This window comes from Xenia sp. Carnegie-2017, unplaced genomic scaffold, assembly GCF_021976095.1.
Source record: "Xenia sp. Carnegie-2017 unplaced genomic scaffold, XeniaSp_v1 HiC_scaffold_2, whole genome shotgun sequence".
Classification (NCBI taxonomy): Eukaryota; Metazoa; Cnidaria; class Anthozoa; order Malacalcyonacea; family Xeniidae; genus Xenia; species Xenia sp. Carnegie-2017.
Window position 1 is genome coordinate 6,281,299 of NW_025813482.1, and position 25,524 is coordinate 6,306,822.

A 25,524-nucleotide genomic window follows, 5' to 3' on the forward strand; every position below is an offset into this window, starting at 1 on the left:
AAGATAGAATGGATAGAATTTGTAATACAGCCTAAACGCAGGCACATTAGCAGGCACTATGGATTTCGGGCTTATTGCTATGGTTATTGATAACATTTCGTATGGATGTCAAATATGGCGTTTGATTATTGCTATAAACATTGCATTTGTACTTTTGATGTATTTTAATTTTTGATTACTCTTACTTGTTGTTTTCGTTGCAAAAGTTCGTGCATAGTTCAGGCTGTAATGTCTGCTCTAACTGAGGACATAGTTTTGTCCAGATCGCGAGCAACCTCTCTTCTGAAAGTTAGAAAACTAAATTGCTGGTAAAACAAGAATTAAATTTATTAAATCATCGTAATTATTCTACAAATTTGTATTTGGTTGTTTGTTTTTATGATATATAGCAATATATTAAGGAGAGTTTTCATGTCGTGATTTGTTTCTGTTCTTTTTTTTCAGGGGAAGTGGTCTGTCTGATGTAAGTATTATTGTTAAAATTACTTCTGTTTTAAATTAAATAAATATATAACTCTTAGATCATTAATAGAAAAGATCTTAAACAGATGAAATACTACAAAACATGACTTAAATAGTATCTAAAATGATTTCTCAGAAAACAACACAAAATTCCCCTATGTATAGACTTATGCCCTGTGACTGTTTTTGAATTGATGCATCAGGAAATGAATCTGGGAAAAAGTGCTCAGTCAAGTTTTACCGTTTGAGCACCAAAAGTATAAATTGATTTTTTTCAAGAGGCAAGTGACTATTTAATCTTGATTTAAAGAAAGATGATACAATCTGTTGATTGAATGAGCTCTTTGTGTTTTTATATAGTATAAATTGCTGTACAAATTTTTATGAATTGTTTTTGTTTATATAAGCTGTGTGTATTTAGGTGTCAATATTAAAAAGAATGCCAAATGTTGAAATTGTAACTTTGAGGTAATGCTCTCATACCATTATGTCTAATATATGTTTCAATGAATTGCTCAAAAGTAGTTTATATTATGCTACCCACATTTCATATTTTTAAAACAAATGATAATATGATAGATTTTTATTGTGTTCCCTTGTCTCTCCTTGTTTTCAATTAAAATTTTAAATCAACACCAAGCATGGCGAATTTTCTACATAGATTTTTCTCTTTTTTTATGTAGTGTTAATGAGATCAGCAGCCTTAAAGATTTTGCAAATTGTATCTTTTTGAAATAATCTTCAACAATTACATTTTTCTTAAATTTAAGTTTCTCTGATGTATCTGTGTTAGTTTTTGAAAGGTAGATTTCAATCAGGAGATACCTCCATTATTGAATTTTGCTAGAAATTCTGTGTGAATTAGCTAAACGTGTTAAGTTTCTCAAGGTCCTTTTTAAGAAGTGATCAGCTTTTTGTGACAGCCACTTTCTCACTTTTTGGCCGTATACAGCAAGGCTTTGCATGAAAACAACAGTGAGTATTATACAACTGAAAAGACCCAAATGCTTTATACCAGGGGTCTCCAAACTTTACAGCCATAGGGCCACATGAACTTTCATCCAGCATGTTGAGGGCCGACGAACCGTATACCGCTGGTCAAAGAGCGAATATTTTAATAAAACAAAGTACATAACACAAGCTTCATTAGTTAAAAAAATAGCTCCTTCCTTAGCTCAAAACTTGACAGCACTTTTCCATAACAGCCATCTTACTGCAGTGTAATATGGCATGTCAACAGATTCTGTCTCAGTAGGAAGTTGGGATAAAATTGACGTGCACTTGCTAGTTGGCTTGCGTCATGTAATTTCTGCATAAAGTTATTGTTTAATATTATTATTATTTTTCTTAAGTGTCTCTAGGGCGGATTGAGGCCCAACAGGCTATGCATATTTGGAGAGATGCTTTATACTAATTTAGGATACAGAAATATGCATTAATTAAGGTTTTAATTTAATAGGTATCACATGATGTTCTGAAGAGGTCACATGACTAACATGACTAGTATGCAATAATGAAATATATCAAAGTTAAGATTCTGAAAAACTGTTCAAGTTAAAACTTTCCCATGAAATGCCTAAATAGAAATAGTACTAGCTATGGGAATGAGAGACTCTTAGAGGGCCTGATGAAGAGCAATTTGAGACTTGTTGCTATGCCAGAAATATCATATTTTTCTAATTTTGCATAGGAATTTATTCTTGCAATAGCATTGGAATTTATTGTTGTTGAACATTCAATGATGTAAATGTCTTCTAAAGTCCATCAACTATCATTTGATATGTTTATAGAAATCACTTGTTACTCTTGTTGCTTCATTTATTCATTGTTGATTTTTCTTAACATTGAGTGAAGGTCGAAAACTAAGAGAGCTTTACTTGCGTAGAAACTGTATCATTGATATTAAAGAAGAAGTACAATACTTAAAAGATTTGCCAATTTAAAAGTTTTATGGCTGTCTGATAATCCTTGCTCACAAGTAAATGATTACAGATCTACCATTATCAAAAACCTCCCAGGCATAGAAAAATTGGATAATATAGGTATGTGAAAAATATACAACTTTTTCTATTTAACTATCCGTAATTTAAAGTTACCTTCTTACATGCATTAGTATTTACATTGTCATAAGGTGTATGTGCTCCAGCTTTATTTGAGTAAATTTCTTCTTTTCATGGACTGACTTTCTTTACCCCATGACAGTTTTGATTGTTGCTAAAAATTTTGTAACTTATTACCTGTATTCATACAATCAGTGAAAATATGATATTGTGATTACATTACCCTTGTAGTGTTGTTTTCTTTATTTAATGGCTTTCTCTTTCAACTTTGAACTCTTTCTAATGTTAACTTTTCTGTTTTAGTGATTTCTCGTGATGAAGTAAACAATTGTTTGGCTGATGCGAATGACTCTGAAGTTTGGTATGAGGTATAATTTCACTTGTATTTTGAATGGACTATCCAAAATGCTTATTGTTATTTCAAATGTTGCTAATTTTTGTTTTATGCTAACTACTTATGCTTATTAGATCATTAAAGCCTGTTTTCAAGGCCTATATACGTTTGATTTGCGCATTGTTGTAAAATTGTAAATTTTAAATAGGACAATTTAGCTGGAAAGATTATCTTCGCGTTGTGAACCTGCTTTGCAAGGTTCTTTCATTCACCATAAATTTTAATTTCATTTTATTACGTCACGTGTCGAAAAGCATTTTCCAGAAAATAACGAGGTTGAGCGTAGTGCAATTTCACCTGAAAATTTGAAGTATTGCTTCTTAACAAGTTTCTCACGGCCCTGCGCATCTTCCTTATTTCATAAAATAACTCATTATTGAACATTGCGAGTCACATTTAAAACCATGCTCTTTTGAGTATCGTTTAGCTCTATGTTGGGGAGGGGAGGGAAGGGTGGTACTGGGGTAGTTATCCAACTACATTCAATTTGATGCAATGTTATTTTCTTGTAGGACACACCTGAGCCTGAATTTGAGGATGTGACTGAATCTGCTATCTCGGGTATATTTTGAACATTGCTTTAAGCTAAATAATATGTAAAATAGATTTTCTTTCAATTTGACTATAATGGAAATGTGTTATTGGATTTTTAGGAAATTTGAATGAAAAAACCAGCACAAAATCACTTCTCAATGAAACAAAGTAAGCGAAAGTTATACTATTTTTGTAAAAGTGTGAGTTTGTCTATTTGATTTCAGTTTTGATTCATTTTAAGATTTTGTAAAATAAAAGTGGGAGATTAATCTTACACGTAACCTTTGTAATTGTTATTTATAGCAAATTACGCGAACAACTTGGCTTACAACCTCTTGCTATAGACGATATTTCTCAGTCAAATATTCAAGATTCTTTAACTCAGCGTTTAGAGAAGAAACGTCCAATGGATAGTTGTGATACCAACTCAGCTGCTTATCACGAATCTTCGTCAAAAAGTTTCAAGGGCAAAGTAAGTGAATGAAAATTTTTAAAACATATCATCCGCTATTCTCAAATGAAACTACTACGTTCAAATAATATTTTTGTCTTCAAGCATATCTTTGTGTTTTCTTTATCGTTGTAAATTACATAGCAAATAACTAGAGATTGCTTTCAGTTTCTTTAAGTTTTGTTACAGATGTTTGTCCTTAACACAGAGAAAATCGTTTTCTATCATAAATTTCTTTCGTCCAATGGTGCATAGCAAAACGAAATTAGACGATTTTTGTATTAGTGTTTCGTGGATATTATAAAACTTCCATGTTGTACAATTCTAGTGATTTGTCTACGAAAATTTAAAAATCATGGTAGATATCGCATATGCAATAAGTATCAAACGTTTCTCGCAGCCTTTTTAGCCTTTTGAGATCTTATGAGCTTGTATTTTTACAGTTTAAATCATTCATTACAGCTGGAGAGAGAACTTGGCAAAAATGTGATTTTTTCTTGCAAAAATTTCCATGGATGCCATACAGTATCTCTACTAAAGAGAATATCAATTCAATTCAATCCACCTACACTCAAAGATGAAAACTTTTCATAAATTTTTTCTATTATATCATTTTTCTTTGAAGATATTGTCGAGTCATTTACCATTTAAGTGTTTTTGTGCTTAGCTTATCATACGATTTTATTCAATAGCCTTTATCCGAGAATCAGAACAACAATTCTAGAAAAACAGAATTGCTATACTAATATACTGTTTGTTGCACTGAAACTTTTGACTGTGATAGTTAGTAGCGACTTATATATTTGTAATAGCAAACTTGCATTTAACTCTCTACCCCAGCCCCACTCCCCTTTCGGTTATTTTGGCATGAGACTTTCATTGATATTACTCATCGTCCTTATGTAGAGTTCAAATTTGCTGTCAGCAGTCACCTTATTACTTAACGATATGAATGAAGACGAACTCAATGCTCTACAAAAAGAAGTAGAGCAGAAATTGTGGACAATTCGCGAAAAAACTTCAAGTATGAAACACAAAGAGCTCATTAAATCATCAAGTTAACGTGGTTAGTACAGTTGTTCGACATACTACTATTCATACACTGAAGGTAGCTTTATCAAATAAAGTAATATATATCCAGAATCATATTCCTGAAAGCTGCGACATTTTCTTAGCTTATGAAAACTCTTTATCTATTCCCTTAACCCCTCTCCCCGATTCTCATGACTATGTTCTATTGTTTATTACTATATAAGGAAAAAGTATAAAGATCTAGTCCCGGTAACAATCTTAATATACTTTTAAAACGTTGCAGATACCATTGTGTATTGTAATGTTTGTAGAATTGTTTGAAAAAATAATTTAATGATATAAAAATTAGTTAAAAAGCTTCATGTTTTTTCAGCGAAATTCTCTTCAGGTTTCGTCTCTGTCATAAAGAAAATTTATATAATTAGCAGCAAATGATACTAAAAACAAGGATTATACGAATAGTACAAATTGAATTGTAGGCAGAATAACCAGATGCATATTTTCTTTCAAACGCGATAATTGAGCGGATTTTGATGTATCAGGACCTCTATCTTTATCATAATCGCAATTTTCGTTTTTTAATGTCGCCTAGCAATGGCTAGTTTATTTTCAACAGTAGCATTTTCAGAGAAAGCAACAATATTATTTGTGAAGGAAATCCCTGAGATATATCTGTATGGCATTAATTAGCCATGTTAGTGTCATTCTAGCATTACAGGTGAGAAAGAATTTTACTGTAAATACTGGCAGATTTATTTATCAGTTTTTATTAGAACAGACCTGGGACCTGAAGAGAAATCTGTCATAAATAATTCATCGTGGTTTAACTACCAAACTAAAAACTTGAAAGTATATTCTAAGAAAATATTAAAATGTAAGTCGTTTCTAATTGTAAAATGTACTAGTAATTAAAATGTAGATATTTTGAAACTGTTAATTCCTTTAAAAAAGAATTAAAATTGCATGATCATATGGAAGGTAACTTTGGAAAGCAGTAAAACTCCTTTGTTTTATATTGCTTGGTGATAGCCAACACATACAAATACAAAAAACAGAGACAATTGAAATAGGTTTAATGTTTTTAGTTACTTATACGTAGTTACAACGGAACACGTCAACCTAAAGGCAACAAAATATAATTTCCTTGAATGAATATTTACTCAACTCAATGTGATTCTTTTATTTACCAATATGGCGGCTATTTTATTGTTCTTCCAACATGGCGATTTTGACGTCACGTGAAATTCTCTATGTTGTTCTTTACTAGAGTTCTAACTACAATACAATAAAGCATTAAATCCATATTTACGAATATTTACATTAAATATACTTTAGAACCCCGATAACTCGAACTCGGAAAACACTATATTACTACAAAATGTGCCATCAAATCCAGGGGGGTTGAATTTACTTCAAGAGAGCGCGGGTAATTCGAGTTATCAGGTTCTACTGTACAGGTACTACATTTCAACTTCACTTCAACATGATCCTCCACAAATTATTATGTTCGTCTGAAAGAGAAAGAAATCACAATTCCGTAGTTCACATTCAAAAACTTTTACAGAAAGATCAACCGGGTGACAAATTTCAAAAAATTAAAATGGAGGGAAAAAATTATTGGGAGGGGGTATAGTCCCTCAACCCCTCCCCCTGTGTAACCGATGAAAAGACTAACCTCTTATAACGTCGACAATAAAAGACATTTCATCTGCTAGATTGGCAACCATCTACAACAGCAAAATTTCAACAAACATTGCCAATTTTTCAAAAAACAAAGTACAAACGAATAAGTAATAATTGTTTAGATCATCACACTTTTGTATTATATAACGTTTATACACAACGATTTGTTGGGCCGACACTTACGCCATATTACGTTTGCATGCCATATTCGGAAAGTCGCCCGACTCGAAAAACCAGATGAAAATCTGTAACAAACTACAGATTTGTTCTCGATTTTTACTGTGTTGCTATGGCTTCGTAAACAAGCAAATTATGATTATCGAAAAATCATCGAAATGTCTTCTGTCAACACGGAAAAAGAAAGTGCTGAAAGCGTCTTTATTGAAAGCGTCTTTATTGAAAGTTGTTTTTATTGAAAAAGCAAAAGCTGCAGAGATTCAGAAAAAGAAAAAAGTCAAGAATATTTTCTTAAAAAAAGAAACTCGGCAAAATTTAAATCGATTTGCACCTGACCCACACCGATCTTTATATTTGTTTTCTTTTTTTCTTCATTTTTTGAGGCAATAATAATTATACATTGCCTCCGTAGCTACAATGAGAAGTTTTAATTTCGCTTTGCTATTGTTCTTCGACATATTTCTTTTCCATATATGGCAAGAATCACGTAAATGGCGTCGGTGTCGGCCCGACAAATTGTTGTGTGTAAACGTACCTTTAGGGATACACATCACATCGAGTGTGAGTTGCATCGTGTACGTATAATTAAACTTTCTATGTGTATGATGTGTAATGAGAAGGCTCGTGAAAGACTTGGCTTTTTTTTTAAAAGATACGTAGTATTTTTCTTGTGATGTTAAGAACAGTATATATTCAGTGTCTATCTAAGATTGCAACTTTCTTCAATATAATTGTTTCCTTGGTATTTTAGGCAAACCTAAATGACTTGTATTAAACACACAAAATATACCTCATCATTGACAAGTATTTTGATGCCAGTAGGTCCTTCCCTGGGAAAAATGTCAAAAAATAGTTATATACTTGAAATGAAGTGAAAATAAAGAAGTCTTACTATATAAGCGAAAACATAGCATAGTCTTAGCTACTTTATTCATTTTGCTACTTGTTCTGCTTAGCCATAAATTGATTTACGCATAGGGCCCAGCTTAACACCATTTACATTGCATTCATTATTTTTTCAAGACCAAGTTGACATTTGTAGATATGTCCGTCTATCAAGTCAATCGAGTGGTCTTTAAGGTTTTATTTTAACAAATATTTGCCAAGTATATACAACATTGGAATGTCCGAACAAAAGTTCATTTTTCAAAGCTTTGGTAATATAGACAGTTAACACTAAACGTTCTTGTCAGTACTGGTATTGTGTATGCTGAAGATTCAGCAAACGTTTTAGTAACGTAATATTGGTATTATATGCGCACTATGTGCATAAAAGTTGGAAATCAATTGAAACATGTTCACTAAAATTCAATATTCATAAAAATTTTTTGTCTGTTTAAGGATTGTGTCGACATTACCTGAAAACTGCTGAAATTTGTGAACTTTGTAAGTTACATTTCTGAGCGAGTTTCTCTTTAAGAGCTTTTAAAGTCAGTGTTTCTAAATATACAGCTTGATATTCCTTCATCGTTGATGAATCTTGCATTGATTCCACACAAACATACATAGTTAAAACAGGCTTTGTTGCCCTTGAAAACATAAAAGAAGTGAACATCGCTGAAATTTCATATAGTCCAGCAGATGGAAACAAAACTGACATTGACCAACAAAGAAAAATTATATTTTCCTTGAAATAATTTCACTTTTAATTCAGTATGCTGGATACAAGTCCTTGTCAAGTTACGTATTGTGAGGATCAATAATATGCAACCTCAACATCCACGTAATAATTGTCATAATTTGACAGGGTGTCATCTACACATCACCGACAATCCTTTTCACCATTATCTATACCCATTCCACAGTCAATAAGGGCTTGCACACAATGGACATTCATACAGGTCCACTTACATTCTCACAAGCTCATTTGTTAGCTGACATTACCTTATCTGTAATAAATTATGCAATCGAATTCCTTCAGCATTACCAGCAATCAACGTAATATCCTTTTTACTAAGTCGAAGTAAGTCGGCACCTAAAAAGAACGCTGTTCTAGTTAATCCAGCAGGGATTACTAATCTTAATTAAGTACGTACACAAGTTGCAAATTAATATTTGTTTCCTAAAATTCAAAGTGTATACGAATGAAGTGAGCAGCCTTTCAACCTGTGTAGTTATTCAATTGAGGTAAGATCCCCTGAAATCGATGATGCGCCAGCCATGTCCTTGTTTCGTCGATAGTTGACTCTGGAGTTATCCTCTGTCGTACAGTAAGTTATAACGTATTAATTTTTCGGGGAAGCAATACAACACGATGAAAAGATCCGACAAAACGAATTTGCTTATAATACCTCAAGTACAGGGACTGGAACTGCTGAAGGTGTATTGGGGCTGTAAAATCCAGTTGGAGACTGTACTGACGAGTTTAAAAAGTTTTGGTATGCGTTTCTAGATGAAAAACAGTGATGAGATAAAATTGCCATTTAATGTATTTTCATTATTGTATATTATAGGTGTAGATGGTATTTTTTAAATTATAGGAAATAGACAGGTTTCACACCAAACATCTTGCAATTAAAGATATTAACTGAAACAGCCACGATGTAACACAACTTATTTGCTTCGAGCCTCATTGGATAAGTTGATCTTTCTTACGTCGGAGATGACCAAATTTCCGGGCTTCCAAAGAGATTCTACAGCGAAAATACTTGAATTTATAAATAAATAAATAGATAAAACGTGAAATAAATCTGATAGCAACTAAATGTAGCACACCTCAGTTAGAATTGTGACCTCTGATTGAGGTTGATACTGTTCCTAAAAGTTCACAGAGGAATTTTTTTAAGAAAACTAGTTTTTATTATGACATAACCACAGTATTTTCAATAAATTTCGCATTTATTTAACAGTAGGTATGTCAAACTTACAATTTCTTCTTTTGATAACTGCTCAAGCTTTGAAAGTTCTGTTTTGTGTTTTCTGTCCGCACCTTTAGTCTTAAAATGTAAAAATTAAGATCGTTTAATTAAACAATCTTTGCCCAAATAAGTTCTAATCGATGTCTAATATCTTAATAGTTTGTATCATACTCTTCATTAAACATAAATAAAACCAACCCTAAAAACTTTAATCTGACATCCAGCTGAGTAAAGTGGAAGTATGCTCTGTGATTTAGTATCTTGAATATCAAATTGTAGCTTTAAAGGTACGCCACTTTCACCTCCTAAAATGTCCGAATAAATAGATACGTTAAAGTTAAAATGCATTGCTACCAAAAGATCAAATCGTCAATCTGAATCTGTTTTTCAATGTGTGTCTGTTTCAAATGTATGCTTAAGAAAACGAAACGAGAAGATTGTTCCTTGCATTTTGGAAAAACGAGTAAAACTAATTTTTAATCTGTTCAAGAAAAGGACTACGTCGCTTCTACACTTAATTCTTTTATCAGGATGATACATTTCTGCTATAAACAGTCATTATCTTTTCTCAATGATTTGATTTATAAGTAATCAATTGCAATGGTTGCACGAAGCTACAATATCGATGTCCACTGAATCATGATGTTTAGATTAAAATATCATTACGATAAAAATTCACAATCAAATATGAACAGAAAAAGGTATGTTTTTATAAACTACAAATATAACAGCCACCTCATTAAGAGCTCAAGTTAGGTAACGCCGTTTGTGTTTAGTGCACTGCACTTAAATGTTAACGTGTATTGAACACAGCCGGCACTGCAGTGTCACAAAGGAAGTCCTAAACGTTTACTGCAGTTATACTGTTATGATGGTATGTATGAACATAATCTGTACTATCCACGTTTTACTTATCCACTATTTTTAGATTGGGTAGTTTTACTAGTTTAAATGAATGACATGATAAACACACCACTTTTTCCTTTGGTAAACTCTGAACTCACGCAATTTATCTGAAAAATAGAGAGCGAAGTTTATGGGAAATGAATTGACATTTCTTGAAATTGTTTGGCCAACAGATATTTCTAGAAAAGATTCTGTTAAAAAGCGATGTATACGTTGAAGATACAATTCTTTATTTGAGGTTAAAACAAAACTTATCGCTATCTCCATACGCATACGTAACCATAATCGTGCTTGAACATTTACAGAAAGTCACTATACTTTAAAAATACACGATCCTGTTTCAATTCACAACATAGGATTTTCATCAAGATAAAACTGCACTAAAATGACATAATGTGACAATTAAGACGAACGTTTACAAATGTTAACCTTGATATAAACTTGAGCCTCGACTTGAGTATCCCATTCAAATTCAAGTTCATTCTTGTAACTGCCCTGCGTTCTGACATTTAAAATACCAACAGACATGGGCATATCTGAATGCAAAGATTCAAATATTACGTATCTTCGCTACATGCAGTTATCTGTTTGACAACCGTTACTTTACCAATTTCCAGGATCCTTTCAGTTGGTCGATTAGCCAACCATTCTTCGTACTTTTCTGTTTCAACGACTTGCAATTTTCGTTCGTAGAAACCAAGTTTAGCAACAACCTGTACACATAAACAATTTTATGTTTAAATGCACACATGAGAAACATGGATTTAACCTTCGCATTTACAACATCTAAACAAAATCTACAAATTAAGGCAGCCATGGATTAAGGTACTATATACCCTTGTGATACGCGTATGTACAAGTAACACAATAGCACATGGATGTTAAGAAGCAATCAAAACTGAGAAGGATAAGAAAGGAAAGTAGAGGGCAAGTGTACAGCATACAAGAACCTGAAAGAGTATAGATGAATGCTCAGCTCATTAAAATTTCTTCAGATTTTTACTTTGTTAGAGATTATTTGACTACAGGAAATTATCATTTATCAAACTTGAAAAGTTTCTAGGACTCACACTGAGTATAGGACGATTTGCAAATGACATATCATATAATGCTTGTAATCGAACCAGGTATGACTGGCCTTGATAATAGAATGAATAAAAACAAAAATTAACATTGATAAATATCCATAGTGGAATGAAGGCTGGTTAAAGAATGAAAAAACCTTGATTAAGATATGTTATACTGTCTTCATTGAGTTTCTTTGAAGATGAAGTTGGTGCATTGAGAAGAAAATTAAATCTAGAATGTGAAATATATAGAAATACTCATTATCATATTAATTATGATTGATTATTGCTTCATAGGAATGATACCTAGGTGAAATTGTATCTTCCTTAAATTGCTTTAATGGAGATCCTTCAATTTTAACTCTAAAAAGTTATATTGGTCAATAGAGATTAGCCATAGAGAGAATTGCCAATTATTATTGCCAACAAGCTTAAATTAGTCTTGGCTACTAATTAAAATGTTTTCTAGCTACTTTACAAACATACATTATGTGCAGATTAAATAATTTAATAAACAAAGATTTGCTTAAAATATTTCAGTTCTTGTCATCAGCTTTTCAATTAAGCAATAAAATACAGGTATTCGATATTTAAAGCAACTCAGTTTCATACTTACTGACTATTATCTTGAGTTACATTTAATAAGGAGGGTTCTTTGACCAGATTTAACACTTCACTAAAAAAACATATTTCGGTTGAAGTTGATTTTCTGAAGTTACCTTGTCAGGCAACTATCCCAACTTAAATCCTAAATAAATGACGATCAATTATCTTGTTATGTTGTCTACATTATCAGATGATTACATGAACTTGACATGTATTGTAGCACTGGCAAAATTTATTACATCAAAAGTGAGCAGTTATACGTAAAACAGTCTGCAAAAGCAAGTCATGTCAATTTATGCTTTTTTATTATACATTTATGCATGCTGATAACTGAGAAAGATATCACATTTTAAACAGCCCATTATATCAAGATTTGTTCATGAAATTAGGCCATTTTAAACAAGTGCATAGATACAAGAAACAAGTTAGTGATTTGATCAGTAATTTATCTAGGAACTATTTCTCTCACAATTAAAAATTAACATTCCTGGCCACACCTTCAGTCAATGTAATACAGGGAACTGTTCTTAGAAATAGACCCAGTCAGCATTGACAGATGAGCAAAATTACAACTATTCAGTGAAAGAGACTTTAAGAAAGACCTACGTCATATCATAGGCGCCGATCTGTGAGTCCCCGACGCCAAGGCCGGATAAGTTGAATAAATCAGCTGCCAATCCTTTATCCAGTTCATCCTCACGCCAATTTGTGCTTGACATGTTTTCCTTTTCAATGCGAACTACACTGCGTACCAAACTAATAATAATAACTTCGCAAACGACTCAAGAGGAATGATGGAAAAAGGGAAGCAACACGTTTCTAAAGTATTTGCAATGTTTACTGCCATCGGGTTAAAGAGAACATGTCAACATTTCAACTATTTGACCACGAGCTTTATTCATCTTTTTGTTACTCCATTCGTTACCAATCTACTTTACGTCATCGCCACGTTGCTGTCGACAACGATTCTGGTGATCATCATCCGTGATCCATTTTGCTCACGATTTTACAGTGTAATAAGGCTTAATCTTTCGTCTATCCATGTTTTGCAAAGTATTTTAGTGTAATATTTTAAGTAAATCAAATTAAAAAAGCTGTCAAACAAAATGGTTGTTCGAAGTATTGATCAATTTTAGGATGTCGAGAGTTTATGACACTAAACTTAAATCATGAATTTAGATGAATTTTAGTGTTGTGTGAAGTTTATAAAAACGATATCTGTATCTATATCGACCTGCTTTCTTCTATTCTCTCTCAGTTATATTTCTTATTCAGCACATATGTAGTATATATTATAATTGTTATAATCACAAACACAATGTGTGGTGGTATATTTCCCGCCAAATTTATCACGTGGTTTAAAGATTAAAACATGGATGTTACTGACAGAGCAACTGGAGGTGTTCGTCTTCGTGATCAATTGGCTGAGCAATGTCAAAAATTATTTCAAGAGTTTCTTGAAGAGTATGTGTGCTTCAACGATAGACCTTCATGATGTTGATATTTTATGATATGTTTGCTAAACCACATGTTTTTATTCGTTTCATCATTTTGAATTTCATGAATCCACATCATTCACATGAATTACGTTTATACAAATTATGTGAAAATATAACTGCTTTTGTTTTGAAAAAAAACTCGGCATCAAGGGAAATTTCTAATTCATCTCCTAGGCATCGTGATTAACGCATAATGTTACTACTTGAAGGAAATCTGCTCTCTCAACCATTGTAGTCACCACTGGGCGACTTAGTGTCAACCCTGGGGTTGTGTTTGGGTGTAAGATATGCGTAAAAATTTGGTTCATAAACTGATAGAGTATAAAGGGAATCAGTGTTGCTAAAATTTTTGTGTTTCTCTATGATAAAAACCCTACAAAAGTCAATTCCATAACATAGAGCCCCCTGTTTTTTGGGTTGTGCGCTCCTGTCGTTCCAATGCTTCCTAAGATAAAAGTCATTAAGCTTTATTTAAGTGAAAGTGGCTCATTGTTTGAAGTATTAAACTGGATGCTGCACTACACTGTATTTTTGCTGTGCCATCTCTAATCCTTGTGCTGTAATTTTGTTTTAGCATTATCCTTTTTGATTTTCTTGATACTTTCTTCAGCATTTGAGTTGTTATTTAAATGTAGAATATTAATAATATTTAATTTTTGATTATTAAGTAATGAGCACTACCAGGGAACAATTTCCAATTTTGATTTGAATCAGTTGTTTTCAATGCTGACAAATTTGAGAAGTGTTCATAAATCAATGCTCACATCTAAAAATTTAATTTTTTTTTGTCAAAAATGTTTTAGCTTTAAAGCTGATGGTGAAAACAAGTACTTGAATGAAGTACAAGAACTGATACATCCAGAAAGAAATACTTTATCTGTTAGTTTTAATGATATTGAAAGTCACAACTCAAGACTTAGCACCATTATTCAAGAACAATACTACAGGTAATGATTCCTTTACAATGAAAATCCTTTAGAAGTCTACTCTTTAAGAAGTCTACCCTTTAGAAGTCTACTCTTTAAGAAGTCTACTCTTTAAGAAGTCTACCCTTTAGAAGTCTACCCTTATGGGTACTCTTAAGTCTACCCTTTAGAAGTCTACTCTTTAAGAAGTCTACCCTTTAGAAGTCTACTCTTTAAGAAGTCTACTCTTTAAGAAGTCTACCCTTTAGAAGTCTACCCTTAAGGCTACCCTTATGGGTACTCTTAAGTCTACCCTTTAGAAGTCTACTCTTTAAGAAGTCTACCCTTTAGAAGTCTACTCTTTAAGAAGTCTACCCTTTAGAAGTCTACTCTTTAAGAAGTCTACTCTTTAAGAAGTCTACCCTTTAGAAGTCTACCCTTAGTCTAACCTTAAGGGTACCCTTAAGTCTACCCTCTAGAAGTCTATTCTTTAAACCAACTTACCCTATGATTGTTTTCAACAGTTGTTAAGTTGCGTAGTTAATGCTCATTGTGAAGTTTGCCTTAGCAAAATCTAGATCACTTGCCTATGTACATACTTAGGTATGAATTTTTTGATTTTTGTGCACATGTGAACAGTGTTCCTTAAAAATTGCAAGTTGGAAAAAGTTAGCCTTTCTATCATTAAAGAGAAAACCAAATTTCATCACTGTTTACCTATCATACCATGATCATAAAATAAAAATCAAAGTTATGAACTTATATACAGTCGAATCTCCGTAAGTGGAAACCATTGGAGCCACAACATAGTGTTAGCTTACATGAAGTGTCTGCATGCAGGAAGTGTCTGCTTGCATGAGGTTACGTATAAGAGATATTTTATTGGCAAAGACTCAAAAACAGTGTCTGCTTAAGGGAGGTTTTCTCTTGTAAGTACTAAGTATTGTTTTAACTGAATTATTTTCTGTTGTAATATGTGTATCAAGGTACAACTTGAGCTTTTGAAATAGGCTTGCAAATATTTGTCAAATACGTAAATATCATCCTGCCTGTTTCAGAAACCTTGTGTAGGCCGTGCAAAACTAGTATCATATTTTTCTGACATTTCAGATGGTGACAAAATTCAATAAACGAATAAATAGATATGTTTGTTTCACAAACACAATCTAATTTAGATCATTCATTTAAAAATGAATGGTGTGCAATGTGCAATTTGCACATCGTTTTAGCTAAAATGAACACAATTGCACATCACTTTTTAACGATATGCAAAAACTTCTTTATTGATTTCCACCGCATAAATTGAAAAAAGTTTTCAAGCTTAATCTTTACTGATCTTTACTTTACTTTACAATGTCATCAAATTCAAAGACGTTGTCACTTTGAGACTGGGAAGTCTGTCAACAGTCAACATACATGGTGCTTATATGCTTATGACAATAGGGGTGTAAACCGTTACATAGCTATTTTGAGTATTTTCAGTAAAATCAGGAAACATTTTGATTTTGATTCTTAAAGAAGACAAAAAATCTTAAATAAGCCAAATTTGAAAAATAAACCAAAAGGAATTTTGATTTTAAATAAACCTAACGTGAGAAAAAGAAGCCAAATTTGGTTGAAAACATTAAGCCAAACTGGCAACTTTGATTAGCCATACTTTTTGCTTTTACATATTGCTTGTAATATGACATAAATATGATGTTTTTTATTGTAAGTAAACATCAAGGATGCTACTGTTAATAATCAGAAAGCAAAAGTATATTCGGTGTTTCTCTTTTCACTTTTGTCTTTCTTGCCATCTTCGTCGAAAGGTTGTAGCTACCAGCAAAGTTAATACAGTAAAAAAATGGATGAAAACATTAAATGATGGCCAAGTGGTGAATTTATTGTGTTGTAAAGTTTGCACAAAAAAGAGGAGAGAATGACATGCACAAAAATTTCTCATACATTTGTAACTGGATCAGCGGTTGTAAAGAAAAACACTGTCGTAAATCATATGAATTTGTGCACGTTTAAAAATATTAATTTAGCAATTAGCGCTGTATAATAATTAACATAATATCGATTTGATTATGCCTCTAAAGAAACACTTTTGTCAAAAAAATTGCACATCGTTTTTTCTCAACAAATTTGCACACTGAACAAAAATAATGCTAACATATGCCAAGCATTTCTTCAAAATGCAACATTTGGCTCTTTTGATTTTGTGAATTTTGACTTGTAAAAATTTTGAGTAGATTCTTGTAACGCTCGTTCCTTGTTGAACAAATAACTTTGAGTGTTAAGTTGTGTTTTTAATTTTAGGGTTTATCCTTACTTGTGCAATGCAGTACGGAACTTTACTCATGACAGATTTTCAAGTGATAATGAACAAATTCCAAGTGGAAAGGATTTTTATGTTAGCATAACTGAACTACCTACTCGGCACAAGTAAGCATTTTTTACAGTATACATATATAGAGTCAATATATAGAGTCAGAAATCCCCTGAAGAGTGAGCAATCACGAAACAGGCTTGTCGGGATGAATCTGCAGTTCTCGTGATTTTTTTCAACATCACTACATATATTTACGCTCTGCTCTCGGGCATAGAGCACTGTTTTATACGGAGAATCATCACATATAAACTTCCTATATAGAGTCTATCTACTAGATACATATGTACCATAATGAAAGCAAAATGTATCATCATCACCTTGGTCACCAGTTTGAAATGACTATGTTTTTGCAAACCTTGCTCGGAACTTGATATTGTTTCTAGAATTCGTGAGCTGACTGCCCAAAAGATTGGAACTCTACTTCGAATAACGGGACAAGTGGTTAGAACGCATCCTGTTCATCCTGAACTTGTTAGTGGTACATTTACATGCCTCGACTGTCAAACAGTTGTAAAAGATGTTGAGCAGCAGTTCAAGTACACACAGGCAAGCAAATTGATGTTTGGTTTTTGTTTATTTTTTTGGAGAATTTTTACGAGAATTTTTGACATGTTTTTTATAGCCAACAGTGTGTAGAAATCCAGTTTGTCAAAATCGATTGAGATTTATGTTGGATGTAAATAAGTCAAAGTTTGTTGATTTCCAAAAAGTTCGAATTCAAGAAACACAAGCTGAATTACCTCGTGGCTGTATTCCAAGGAGGTAAGAAAGTCACATTCTTTGAAGGCAATTATGTACGTATTGTAGTCATTGTTAGTAGTCAACTACAACGAGATACGTCATTAAAACATTTTCCAAAAATGTCTTAAAAACAAAGCTTTTTTCAAAAATCTGGAAATGACGCTGTTAAATCACGTAAATTAAAATGATTTACACTTGTGTTTTTAACAAATGGAACGAGTTTTTACTTTATCCATGCATAGTTTCCTCTAGTGATAGTCAAATAGATACGTCTGAATATTTCATCTGAGTTATTGTTCTTTAATTTTGTATGGACGAATTTTGCAAATTACTCGCCTGGACGCAGTGCGTATCTACTTTTATTGTTATTTCAAACACTGATTTTTTCTTGAACACATTTTATAGTTTGGAAGTTGTGCTCAGAGCTGAGACGGTTGAACAGGCACAAGCTGGTGATAAATGTGATTTTATTGGCACACTAATCGTTGTTCCTGATGTTTCAAAGTTACAGTTTCCAGGTATGATGTTTTATTATCATCTCAATCCATCACAACCAATTTCTGGGTGATTATTTTCACAAAGTCGTTATTTTGTATTGCTGTAGGTGCTCGAACCGAGAGCGAAAGACCTTCTGGTGAAGGATTTAATGCTGAAGGTGTGAGGTAAGATGTTCTAGTAAGGTAATAATTTTGTTATTTTAAGGGTGTACAAATCTCTTTTTTAACTGTTAAAACTCTCGGCAAAGACATTTCGTACAAAACTTTTTTGATAACTTAAAACCATCATTTCGTATTTTGTTTCTCGCTTCATGCTCATCATGAAAAATGTCTACAATACAAGCTTTAAAGAATCCATTCAATGCTGAAAAATATCTGCAGTTTGTGGTTTTGTCCAAGGTTCTTCTAATAATCCAAAAATGTGGTAGTTTTTCTGTTAAAAGATTCTGTGATGAATAAAAATAGGCACGCGGAGCGTACATGTGTGTAGCCTGAATTAAAAAAGAGATGTAACCGATGTTTCCAATCTCTTGCAAAGCTTGCATTTGTACGATATCTTAAATTATTTGTCAGTGAAACAGATGTGGATTATTGCATTCCTTTAGTCGTAGCATTAGAAATATCGTTACGATGTAAGTTTCCGTTGATATGTCTTTGTCAAAACTTCATGTAAATTCTTTGTTCATTTGTACTTCCACTCCGAATATAGAGGTCAATAAATCGGATGGAAACCGGTCGTTCGGCCGTTCGTTTTCTAATTTTTTTGCAATGTAACATGGTGGTCACAACAAAAATTGTAAAGTGCAACATCATTACCAGTTTTGCTTCATGTTTCGACACCTTATAAATGATGAAAATTTTAGGCTGGTGAAACCTACAACATTCTCTTTGATACACACTTGGTCATCAGAATGTCGGATATATTTTGATTATTGGTTTAGGCTGTACGTATTAATGTGCAATCGTTTCATATTGTGTTTATAGTGGCTTGAAGGCGCTCGGAGTTCGTGATCTCTCTTACAGACTTGCGTTTCTTGCCTGCAGTGTCGAGTCTACAAATCCTAGGGTATTCCTATAATTGTTCACTTGTTTTTTGGTTTATTGGTTTAAATACCCTGCTTATAGAACACAGTAGAATATTAAATTAAAAATAATCTTTTTTCCTTCATTTCATCTCATGCTGGCACATTATTGACCTTTGGGTTTTACTTATCTTGCTATCCTGGAAACCTAAATTGTATTTTTCTGTCAGTTTACTCTGACTTCATTGGTATTATATGTTGGTAGCATATCCCTTCTCTAAGGCATCGCCAGGGTAATGGACAGGCTGCAATGTTTAATAACTCTACTTCAAATTTTATTGAAGTGCTATCCTTTGATTTGATCTTAACAAAATAAACCTTGCTGTTTGCATCATTTAAGTGCTTACAATGTTTTCTTTTAATGGTACACGTGTTTAAAAACCTGAATCAATCAAAATTATCAGTACGAAATCCTTGCCATATAATGAGCAAATTGTTAGGAACCAGTAATGAACAACTCATTAGATTTACATCTTGCTTGAGACTAATCTCATTTCGTTCACTATACAATCCGTCACTTTTATATCAAGTGTATGAAGGTACATATGCACTGTGGAATGTTCTTATACTTTTTAATGCATTTAATTTGTGTGTTTTTTAGTTTGGCGGGAAAGATATAGAAGGCGAGATGACCGCTGAGACGATCAAAAAACAAATGACCGAACATGAGTGGGAAACGATTTATAATATGACAAAAGATAAAAATCTTTATCAGAATTTAATAAACAGCATATTCCCTACCATTCACGGTAAGAATCGTCAAGGAAACGTTTATATATGTTTGTAACATTGGCCTCAGAGCACGGTTGCCAAAGATCACTGAAACAATTATGATTTACGGTCCTTGCAGAAACGGGGTCTGATTATTTAAAGAGGAAATATTAACTTAGTTTCATGACTTGCTAGTTTCTTCATGTTTTACTTTTCAGCTCTTTACCATACGTATATCAATAAAGTGAAATCATTTTTCCAAGGTAATGATGAAGTCAAACGTGGGATTTTGTTGATGTTGTTTGGAGGTGTTCCTAAAACTACTCGTGAAGGAACGACTCTCCGTGGTGATATCAATGTATGTGTTGTTGGTGATCCCAGCACTGCTAAAAGTCAATTTTTAAAGTATGTCATCTTTCTCTATGCAGTTACTGTGAAAACAACTGTGCAACCTATGGAAGAACAATTCCATGTTTAAGTTTATTGTATAGTAACTTTTAAGACTCTTCCTTTGCTTCATTTACTTGGTGATTTATTTGTAAAATTCTATTCATGCCATAATTTTACAGGCAAGTGGAGGAATTCAGTCCTAGAGCAGTTTATACTTCGGGCAAGGCGTCTAGTGCAGCTGGTCTCACTGCGGCTGTTGTCAAAGACGAAGAATCGCATGAATTTGTTATAGAAGCTGGAGCTCTCATGTTGGCTGACAATGTAGGTTTCAACACGTTTTACTGACTGCTACGTGAAGACATGTAAATAAGTGCGAGTCAAATCTCTTTTAAACTGCATATGAAGAGAGATTCTCGCCACTATAACAGTTTACTGAGTGGTGTTTTTAGACACTAGTTATTGGTAGTGAATGATCGTTGATTATTATAAAGAATGTGATACATCAATGGTATTTTAACTGCAATTCAGTTACGGTTAAATAGTGTACTGTATAAGATCTGATAAATTGCTTGGGTATTTTTAGATATCAGCTGTATTTAATACATGATATAATGTAAATTTATCTAAAAGGGCGTTTGCTGTATTGACGAATTTGATAAAATGGATATCAGAGATCAAGTTGCAATACACGAAGCCATGGAACAACAAACTATTTCTATAACAAAAGCTGGTATAAAGGTATATATTTTATATAATACACATAAACATTTTCAATCTGGAATTCAATAATGAACTACCAAAAGATTTAAAAACTAACATTCAAAAAAAAACTAAAATCTTTATAAACTAGATGTGTAAATATTGCTTTATATTGTATATTGCTTTTTTATATGATATTAAATTTCCACAACACAAAAATTTTCGTGCCTGCCAACGTGTGGTGTCATGAAAATTTCTATCCTTAGAGGATGACCCTATATACGTACCAAGTGAAACATATACAAGTAGACAAAAATTACGTTATTGGTAGTGATTTGTAGTTATAAGTCTTTACATTTTAAATTCTGTCGATATGGCCATTACTTCTTTAAATGTTAAGAGCACAAATTAAAGAAGATTTAAAATTTATTCTACATGTTGACGCGGCTGATTTTCTTTTTCAATAGGCAACTCTTAACGCTAGAACATCAATTCTCGCTGCGGCAAATCCTATTGGTGGTCGATATGATCGAACTAAATCGTTGAAGGTAACGTAACAATACGGTTGACAACATTTTCCCTTTTTTTATATTTGTACCTATACTCTGTATTTGTGCCTACTCTTTATTTTCTGAGCTTCGTTATTTATACCTATACTCTACTCTGTATATTTATACCTATACTCTACTCTGTATTTGTGCCTACTCTTTATTTCCTGAGCTTCATCATTTATACCTATACTCTACTCTGTATTTGTGCCTACTCTTTATTTCCTGAGCTTCGTTATTTTTTAGAACAATCTCAACTTATCAGCACCCATAATGTCTCGATTTGACTTGTTCTTTATCCTTGTTGATGATTGTAATGAGGTATGTTTTCTCTTACAACCCTATAATTTATATTGTATAATTACTGTTTTTGCGTGTTATGGGATGAATTGGGACGCTTTGGCTTTATTTAATATACCTTCAATTTCTCCACTTGCTGTTCATTTCTTCACTATTATGGAACATTTTATTGATTTTTAACATCTGGTAATGGCAGTGTTGTTGTTACAAATTTATTTTATACAACTTTAGGTAACAGACTATGCGATAGCTCGACGTATTGTTGATTTACACAGTCATAGAGATGAATCTGTCGAAAGAGTTTACAGTGTGGTAAAAATCATTTCATTTTGTTTCATGTGTAACAAATGCATGCTTTATATGTAACTTAAATTATGTTGTGGCTTTATGTCTTTATATGTGTGAATAAAATGAATCCCCATTGTACATCATTGTCCATTTGAGGGAATCCTCACATGGTGATTTTTTACTTCAGTTTATTAACCATGCTCATAGTTTCAAATTCACTGTCATATGTATTACAAATTAGTGTTGTCTACTTGTTTCTTGAATTTGTTTTAAATTTTCAGGAGGATATTCAAAGATACATGATGTTTGCGAGACAGTTTAAACCGATGGTATGATTACATAACGACTTATAGCTACGTTTTCTTATTCACTAGAAAACTAAATGTACTTTGTTGTCACCTTTGATTGGCGTGACTTTAGCAACTATATCATGTAAGTCACACAAGTGGAATATACAGTGTGTATAAAAAAGAAAATCTTTAGAACTAACCTATTGTGGAAATTTTAATGCCTGATCACTATGCTAATCCCATTAGACTATTACTGTGCATGGTTTGCAGTTGGAAGTTTTTCATATTCCCGGAGCAGAAAACTTTTGTGCCAGTAATAAAGATATGTAGAATATGCACGTTGCTGACAATACTTTGTATATCAGTGGTCAGCATAGTGATTAGCTATTCATAGAAATTATAACAATTTTTATACATCCTGTGTATCGATGGGGAAATGTTCAATTTTTATTGTAGATAAGTAAAGAAGCTCAAGAATTTTTCGTTGAACAGTATAAACATTTAAGGCAAAGAGATACGTCAGGTAAATGAATGGCACTACAATAAAAATGACTATAAAATAAAGAACATATTACGATGTAGCGTAGCTATTGTTGAGCTTGCTATATCCACTCGAGGTTGCTAAGTCTTTTTGAAGTTGCTAGCTCTCTTGAGCGGGAATTATGAAAACCAATAATTATGAGAACAGTGAAAAGTGTTGCTTGTTGTAGTAGGTTAGTAGTCTAAATGGGGTTAGGTAATTGAAAAAGTACTTATCTTTTTGAAGCAAATAAAAACTTATTATAAAGGTGTTGAACAACGATAAAATTCGATATAAATAATTATTAGGTGTGGCAAAAACGTCTTGGAGAATAACTGTTCGCCAACTTGAAAGTATGATTCGTCTTTCAGAAGCTATGGCAAGAATGTTTTGTCAAGATATGGTTAGAAAGATTTTTGTAGCTATGTGATACCCGAAGTAGCAGTCCGTTTAAAATTATTGTGCTCAATTTTTGTTTAAAACACTTGTAACCAGAGGTGACCACATTTTCTTTCAAAAGTGTGCTTTAAAATGTGCTGATGGCAAATGAAGGTTGAATAAGTGGCTAAAACTTTATCTGTTTTTTTCATCGTTATCCTTTTCTTGCTTCATCATTACACACGTTTCGTCGCGTATTCACCTTAAAAAGCTATATACGTATTAATAGCATAAGTACCAAAATGTAAATATTTTTTATGCGGACGTGTGTTGAATGTGTGCAATTTGTTTTTAAGGTGCAACCAAAACATGTTAAGGAAGCATTTAGATTATTAAACAAATCCATCATTCGAGTAGAAACTCCAGATATTCAGTTTGACGAAGAAGATGAGCAACAAGAAGGTGCTGTTATTGCTAAATTGAACTTCTTTTGTAAAAGATTTTTACCGATTTCAAGTGTTTGTATTGTCGGTTTTCTGTGTAACTCTGGAACAAAGTCGTACAAACTATGCTCACAAATTAGTTTGGATCCGTGAGAATGCATTCCTCAGAAAACCACGAAGTTATTTTATTTATCAATAACGAATTAGAAAGGGGAAGTTGGTGGATTTGTTAAATTATTATTATGTTTGCTGCACTTTATTGGTTTTCTTACAATTTTATGTCATTCCTCCATTAAGGTATGAACGAGGATGAAAATGACGTTACTCCAGCAGAAAATGGTTTGATCAATGGTCATGGTGATGCCAGTGGCACATCAAAATCAAGAGTTCGTTTGTCCTATGAAGACTATAGACAAATGGCAAATCTAATTGTTATTCATATCAGAGAAGAAGAGGAGAAAAAAGAAGGCGAGAAAAACTAGTCATTTTTTTTAAGTTTTTAAGTTTATTTTTTACTGCAAAAAGGGTTAATTAAATGTATCTGATTGTCTTTGGAAAGTTTTATGAATAAATCATGATTCTTCTGATAATGCCAGATGGAGAGAGCTTACGAAGAAGTGAAGTTGTTAATTGGTATCTAAAGGAGCTCGAAAGTGAAATCGAAACAGAGGAAGAATTGGCTCACCAAAAATTCATTGTTGATAAAGTTCTTGATCGACTCATTCATCACGTAATAACACTTTTCAATGAGAATATATTGTCTTTTGATGTTTTTCTGTAATCTTATTAAATCAATAGTTATTTTTTGCATCGTACATCTCCGAAGCCAAGTAGAGAAAAAACTATGCTGAGAATGAAAATTCTTTTTTAAAATAGGATCACGTCATCTTATCTTTGCAACATCAAGAAACAGAGGAAACTGGATCTGAGGAAGCTGATCCATTACTAGTTGTTCATCCAAATTATGTAATGGAATGAGGCCCTTCGTATACATATTGATTGTCAAGCATTATGCGACATCAATTTACACTTAAAACCTTAAGACCATGTTTTTTTAACTTGTTTTCGTATGCTGGCTGGCAAGTTAATCATAAGTTTTATTGCAGTTCAGTGTAAAGTTCCACAAAACAAATCAATTATACTTAATGCTAAATCTATGATTGTCTACCTGGTATAATACAAAACAATTGTGTTTGTTATTTGAAAAAAAAACAGCTGCAGTTTTAATGTTAGATAGAACTATACAAAACATCGGAAAGTCTGAAAATGGAAACCAGAAAGCCCGCCAGAAAACACGACAATGTGACGCTTTTTTTTCTTTTACTTTTAATTATGAATCGAACTTTATCATTAAACACTATATTACCAATTCCAATATAATATTAACATAATCCTACCATGAACTTGGTGGACGACTGCGAAACCGTTTTGTTTTACATGAGAGAATGGAAAAGAAAACTAGTTAGTCGCGCTTTGTCAATGCTGCCAAAATCTTTTGGACATTGATGAACATTAACACTTATCGATTACTGAGTATCTGTGATACATTCACAAATATTTCGTTGAAAGAATCATTTGTTGAGTTAGGGGGTCGTTAGTTATTTGAACAACAGTCGAACGAATTTT

The 25,524-nt window shown here is 32.6% G+C and overlaps 3 protein-coding genes across 4 annotated transcripts; 2 read left to right on the forward strand and 1 right to left on the reverse strand.

Annotated features, from left to right (window-relative positions):
* Window positions 1-37: 37 nt before the first annotated feature.
* Window positions 38-6,102, forward strand: LOC124440122 (cilia- and flagella-associated protein 410-like). The gene is given in 11 exon segments (XM_046990452.1): window positions 38-308; window positions 445-463; window positions 884-930; window positions 1,146-1,183; window positions 2,317-2,397; window positions 2,400-2,504; window positions 2,826-2,890; window positions 3,429-3,477; window positions 3,570-3,618; window positions 3,754-3,922; window positions 4,808-6,102. Coding segments are annotated over 11 exon segments (858 nt in total). The 5' UTR covers window positions 38-228; the 3' UTR covers window positions 4,964-6,102.
* On the reverse strand, window positions 5,990-13,321 carry LOC124440121 (transcription factor CP2-like). Of its 2 annotated transcripts, XM_046990450.1 has the most exons (19): window positions 12,837-13,320; window positions 12,241-12,300; window positions 11,931-11,987; window positions 11,780-11,856; window positions 11,628-11,695; window positions 11,165-11,270; window positions 10,987-11,093; window positions 10,625-10,664; window positions 9,850-9,956; window positions 9,661-9,729; window positions 9,509-9,550; window positions 9,389-9,426; window positions 9,085-9,181; window positions 8,900-8,993; window positions 8,678-8,768; window positions 8,152-8,322; window positions 7,584-7,623; window positions 6,609-6,660; window positions 5,990-6,444 (listed from the first exon to the last, which is right to left on the reverse strand). In XM_046990450.1, exons 1-19 carry the CDS (start codon window positions 12,947-12,949, stop codon window positions 6,407-6,409), a joined length of 1,467 nt encoding a protein of 488 aa, XP_046846406.1. In that variant the 5' UTR covers window positions 12,950-13,320; the 3' UTR covers window positions 5,990-6,406. The 2 variants fall into 2 exon arrangements, with proteins under 2 accessions (XP_046846406.1, XP_046846407.1); XM_046990451.1 differs by lacking the exon at window positions 11,931-11,987 and having other exon boundaries at window positions 12,837-13,321.
* A 275-nt stretch (window positions 13,322-13,596) lies between these two features.
* Window positions 13,597-25,055, forward strand: LOC124440407 (DNA replication licensing factor MCM6-like). Its single transcript, XM_046990805.1, has 22 exons — window positions 13,597-13,694; window positions 14,533-14,676; window positions 16,939-17,064; window positions 17,395-17,557; window positions 17,634-17,773; window positions 18,158-18,270; window positions 18,357-18,414; window positions 19,234-19,315; window positions 19,933-20,080; window positions 20,306-20,447; window positions 20,612-20,753; window positions 21,063-21,170; window positions 21,599-21,679; window positions 21,926-22,000; window positions 22,211-22,291; window positions 22,549-22,596; window positions 23,014-23,080; window positions 23,386-23,480; window positions 23,812-23,917; window positions 24,196-24,366; window positions 24,495-24,628; window positions 24,775-25,055. The coding sequence occupies exons 1-22, from the start codon at window positions 13,603-13,605 to the stop codon at window positions 24,874-24,876; spliced, it is 2,418 nt and encodes an 805-aa protein (XP_046846761.1). The 5' UTR covers window positions 13,597-13,602; the 3' UTR covers window positions 24,877-25,055.
* Window positions 25,056-25,524: the final 469 nt, after the last annotated feature.

Coding starts and splice junctions, on each gene's coding strand:
- LOC124440121 (XM_046990450.1), bottom strand. CDS start 12,949: ATGTCAAGCACAAATTGGCGTGAGGATGAACTGGATAAAGGATTGGCA. Junction 11,988..12,240: donor GTAACTCAAGATAATAGTCA/GTAAGTATGAAA, acceptor ATAACTTTTTAG/AGTTAAAATTGAAGGATCTC. Junction 6,445..6,608: donor TATTGTCGACGTTATAAGAG/GTTAGTCTTTTC, acceptor TTTCTCTTTCAG/ACGAACATAATAATTTGTGG.
- LOC124440407 (XM_046990805.1), top strand. CDS start 13,603: ATGGATGTTACTGACAGAGCAACTGGAGGTGTTCGTCTTCGTGATCAA. Junction 23,081..23,385: donor AAGGCAAAGAGATACGTCAG/GTAAATGAATGG, acceptor AATAATTATTAG/GTGTGGCAAAAACGTCTTGG. Junction 24,367..24,494: donor AGAAGAGGAGAAAAAAGAAG/GCGAGAAAAACT, acceptor TGATAATGCCAG/ATGGAGAGAGCTTACGAAGA.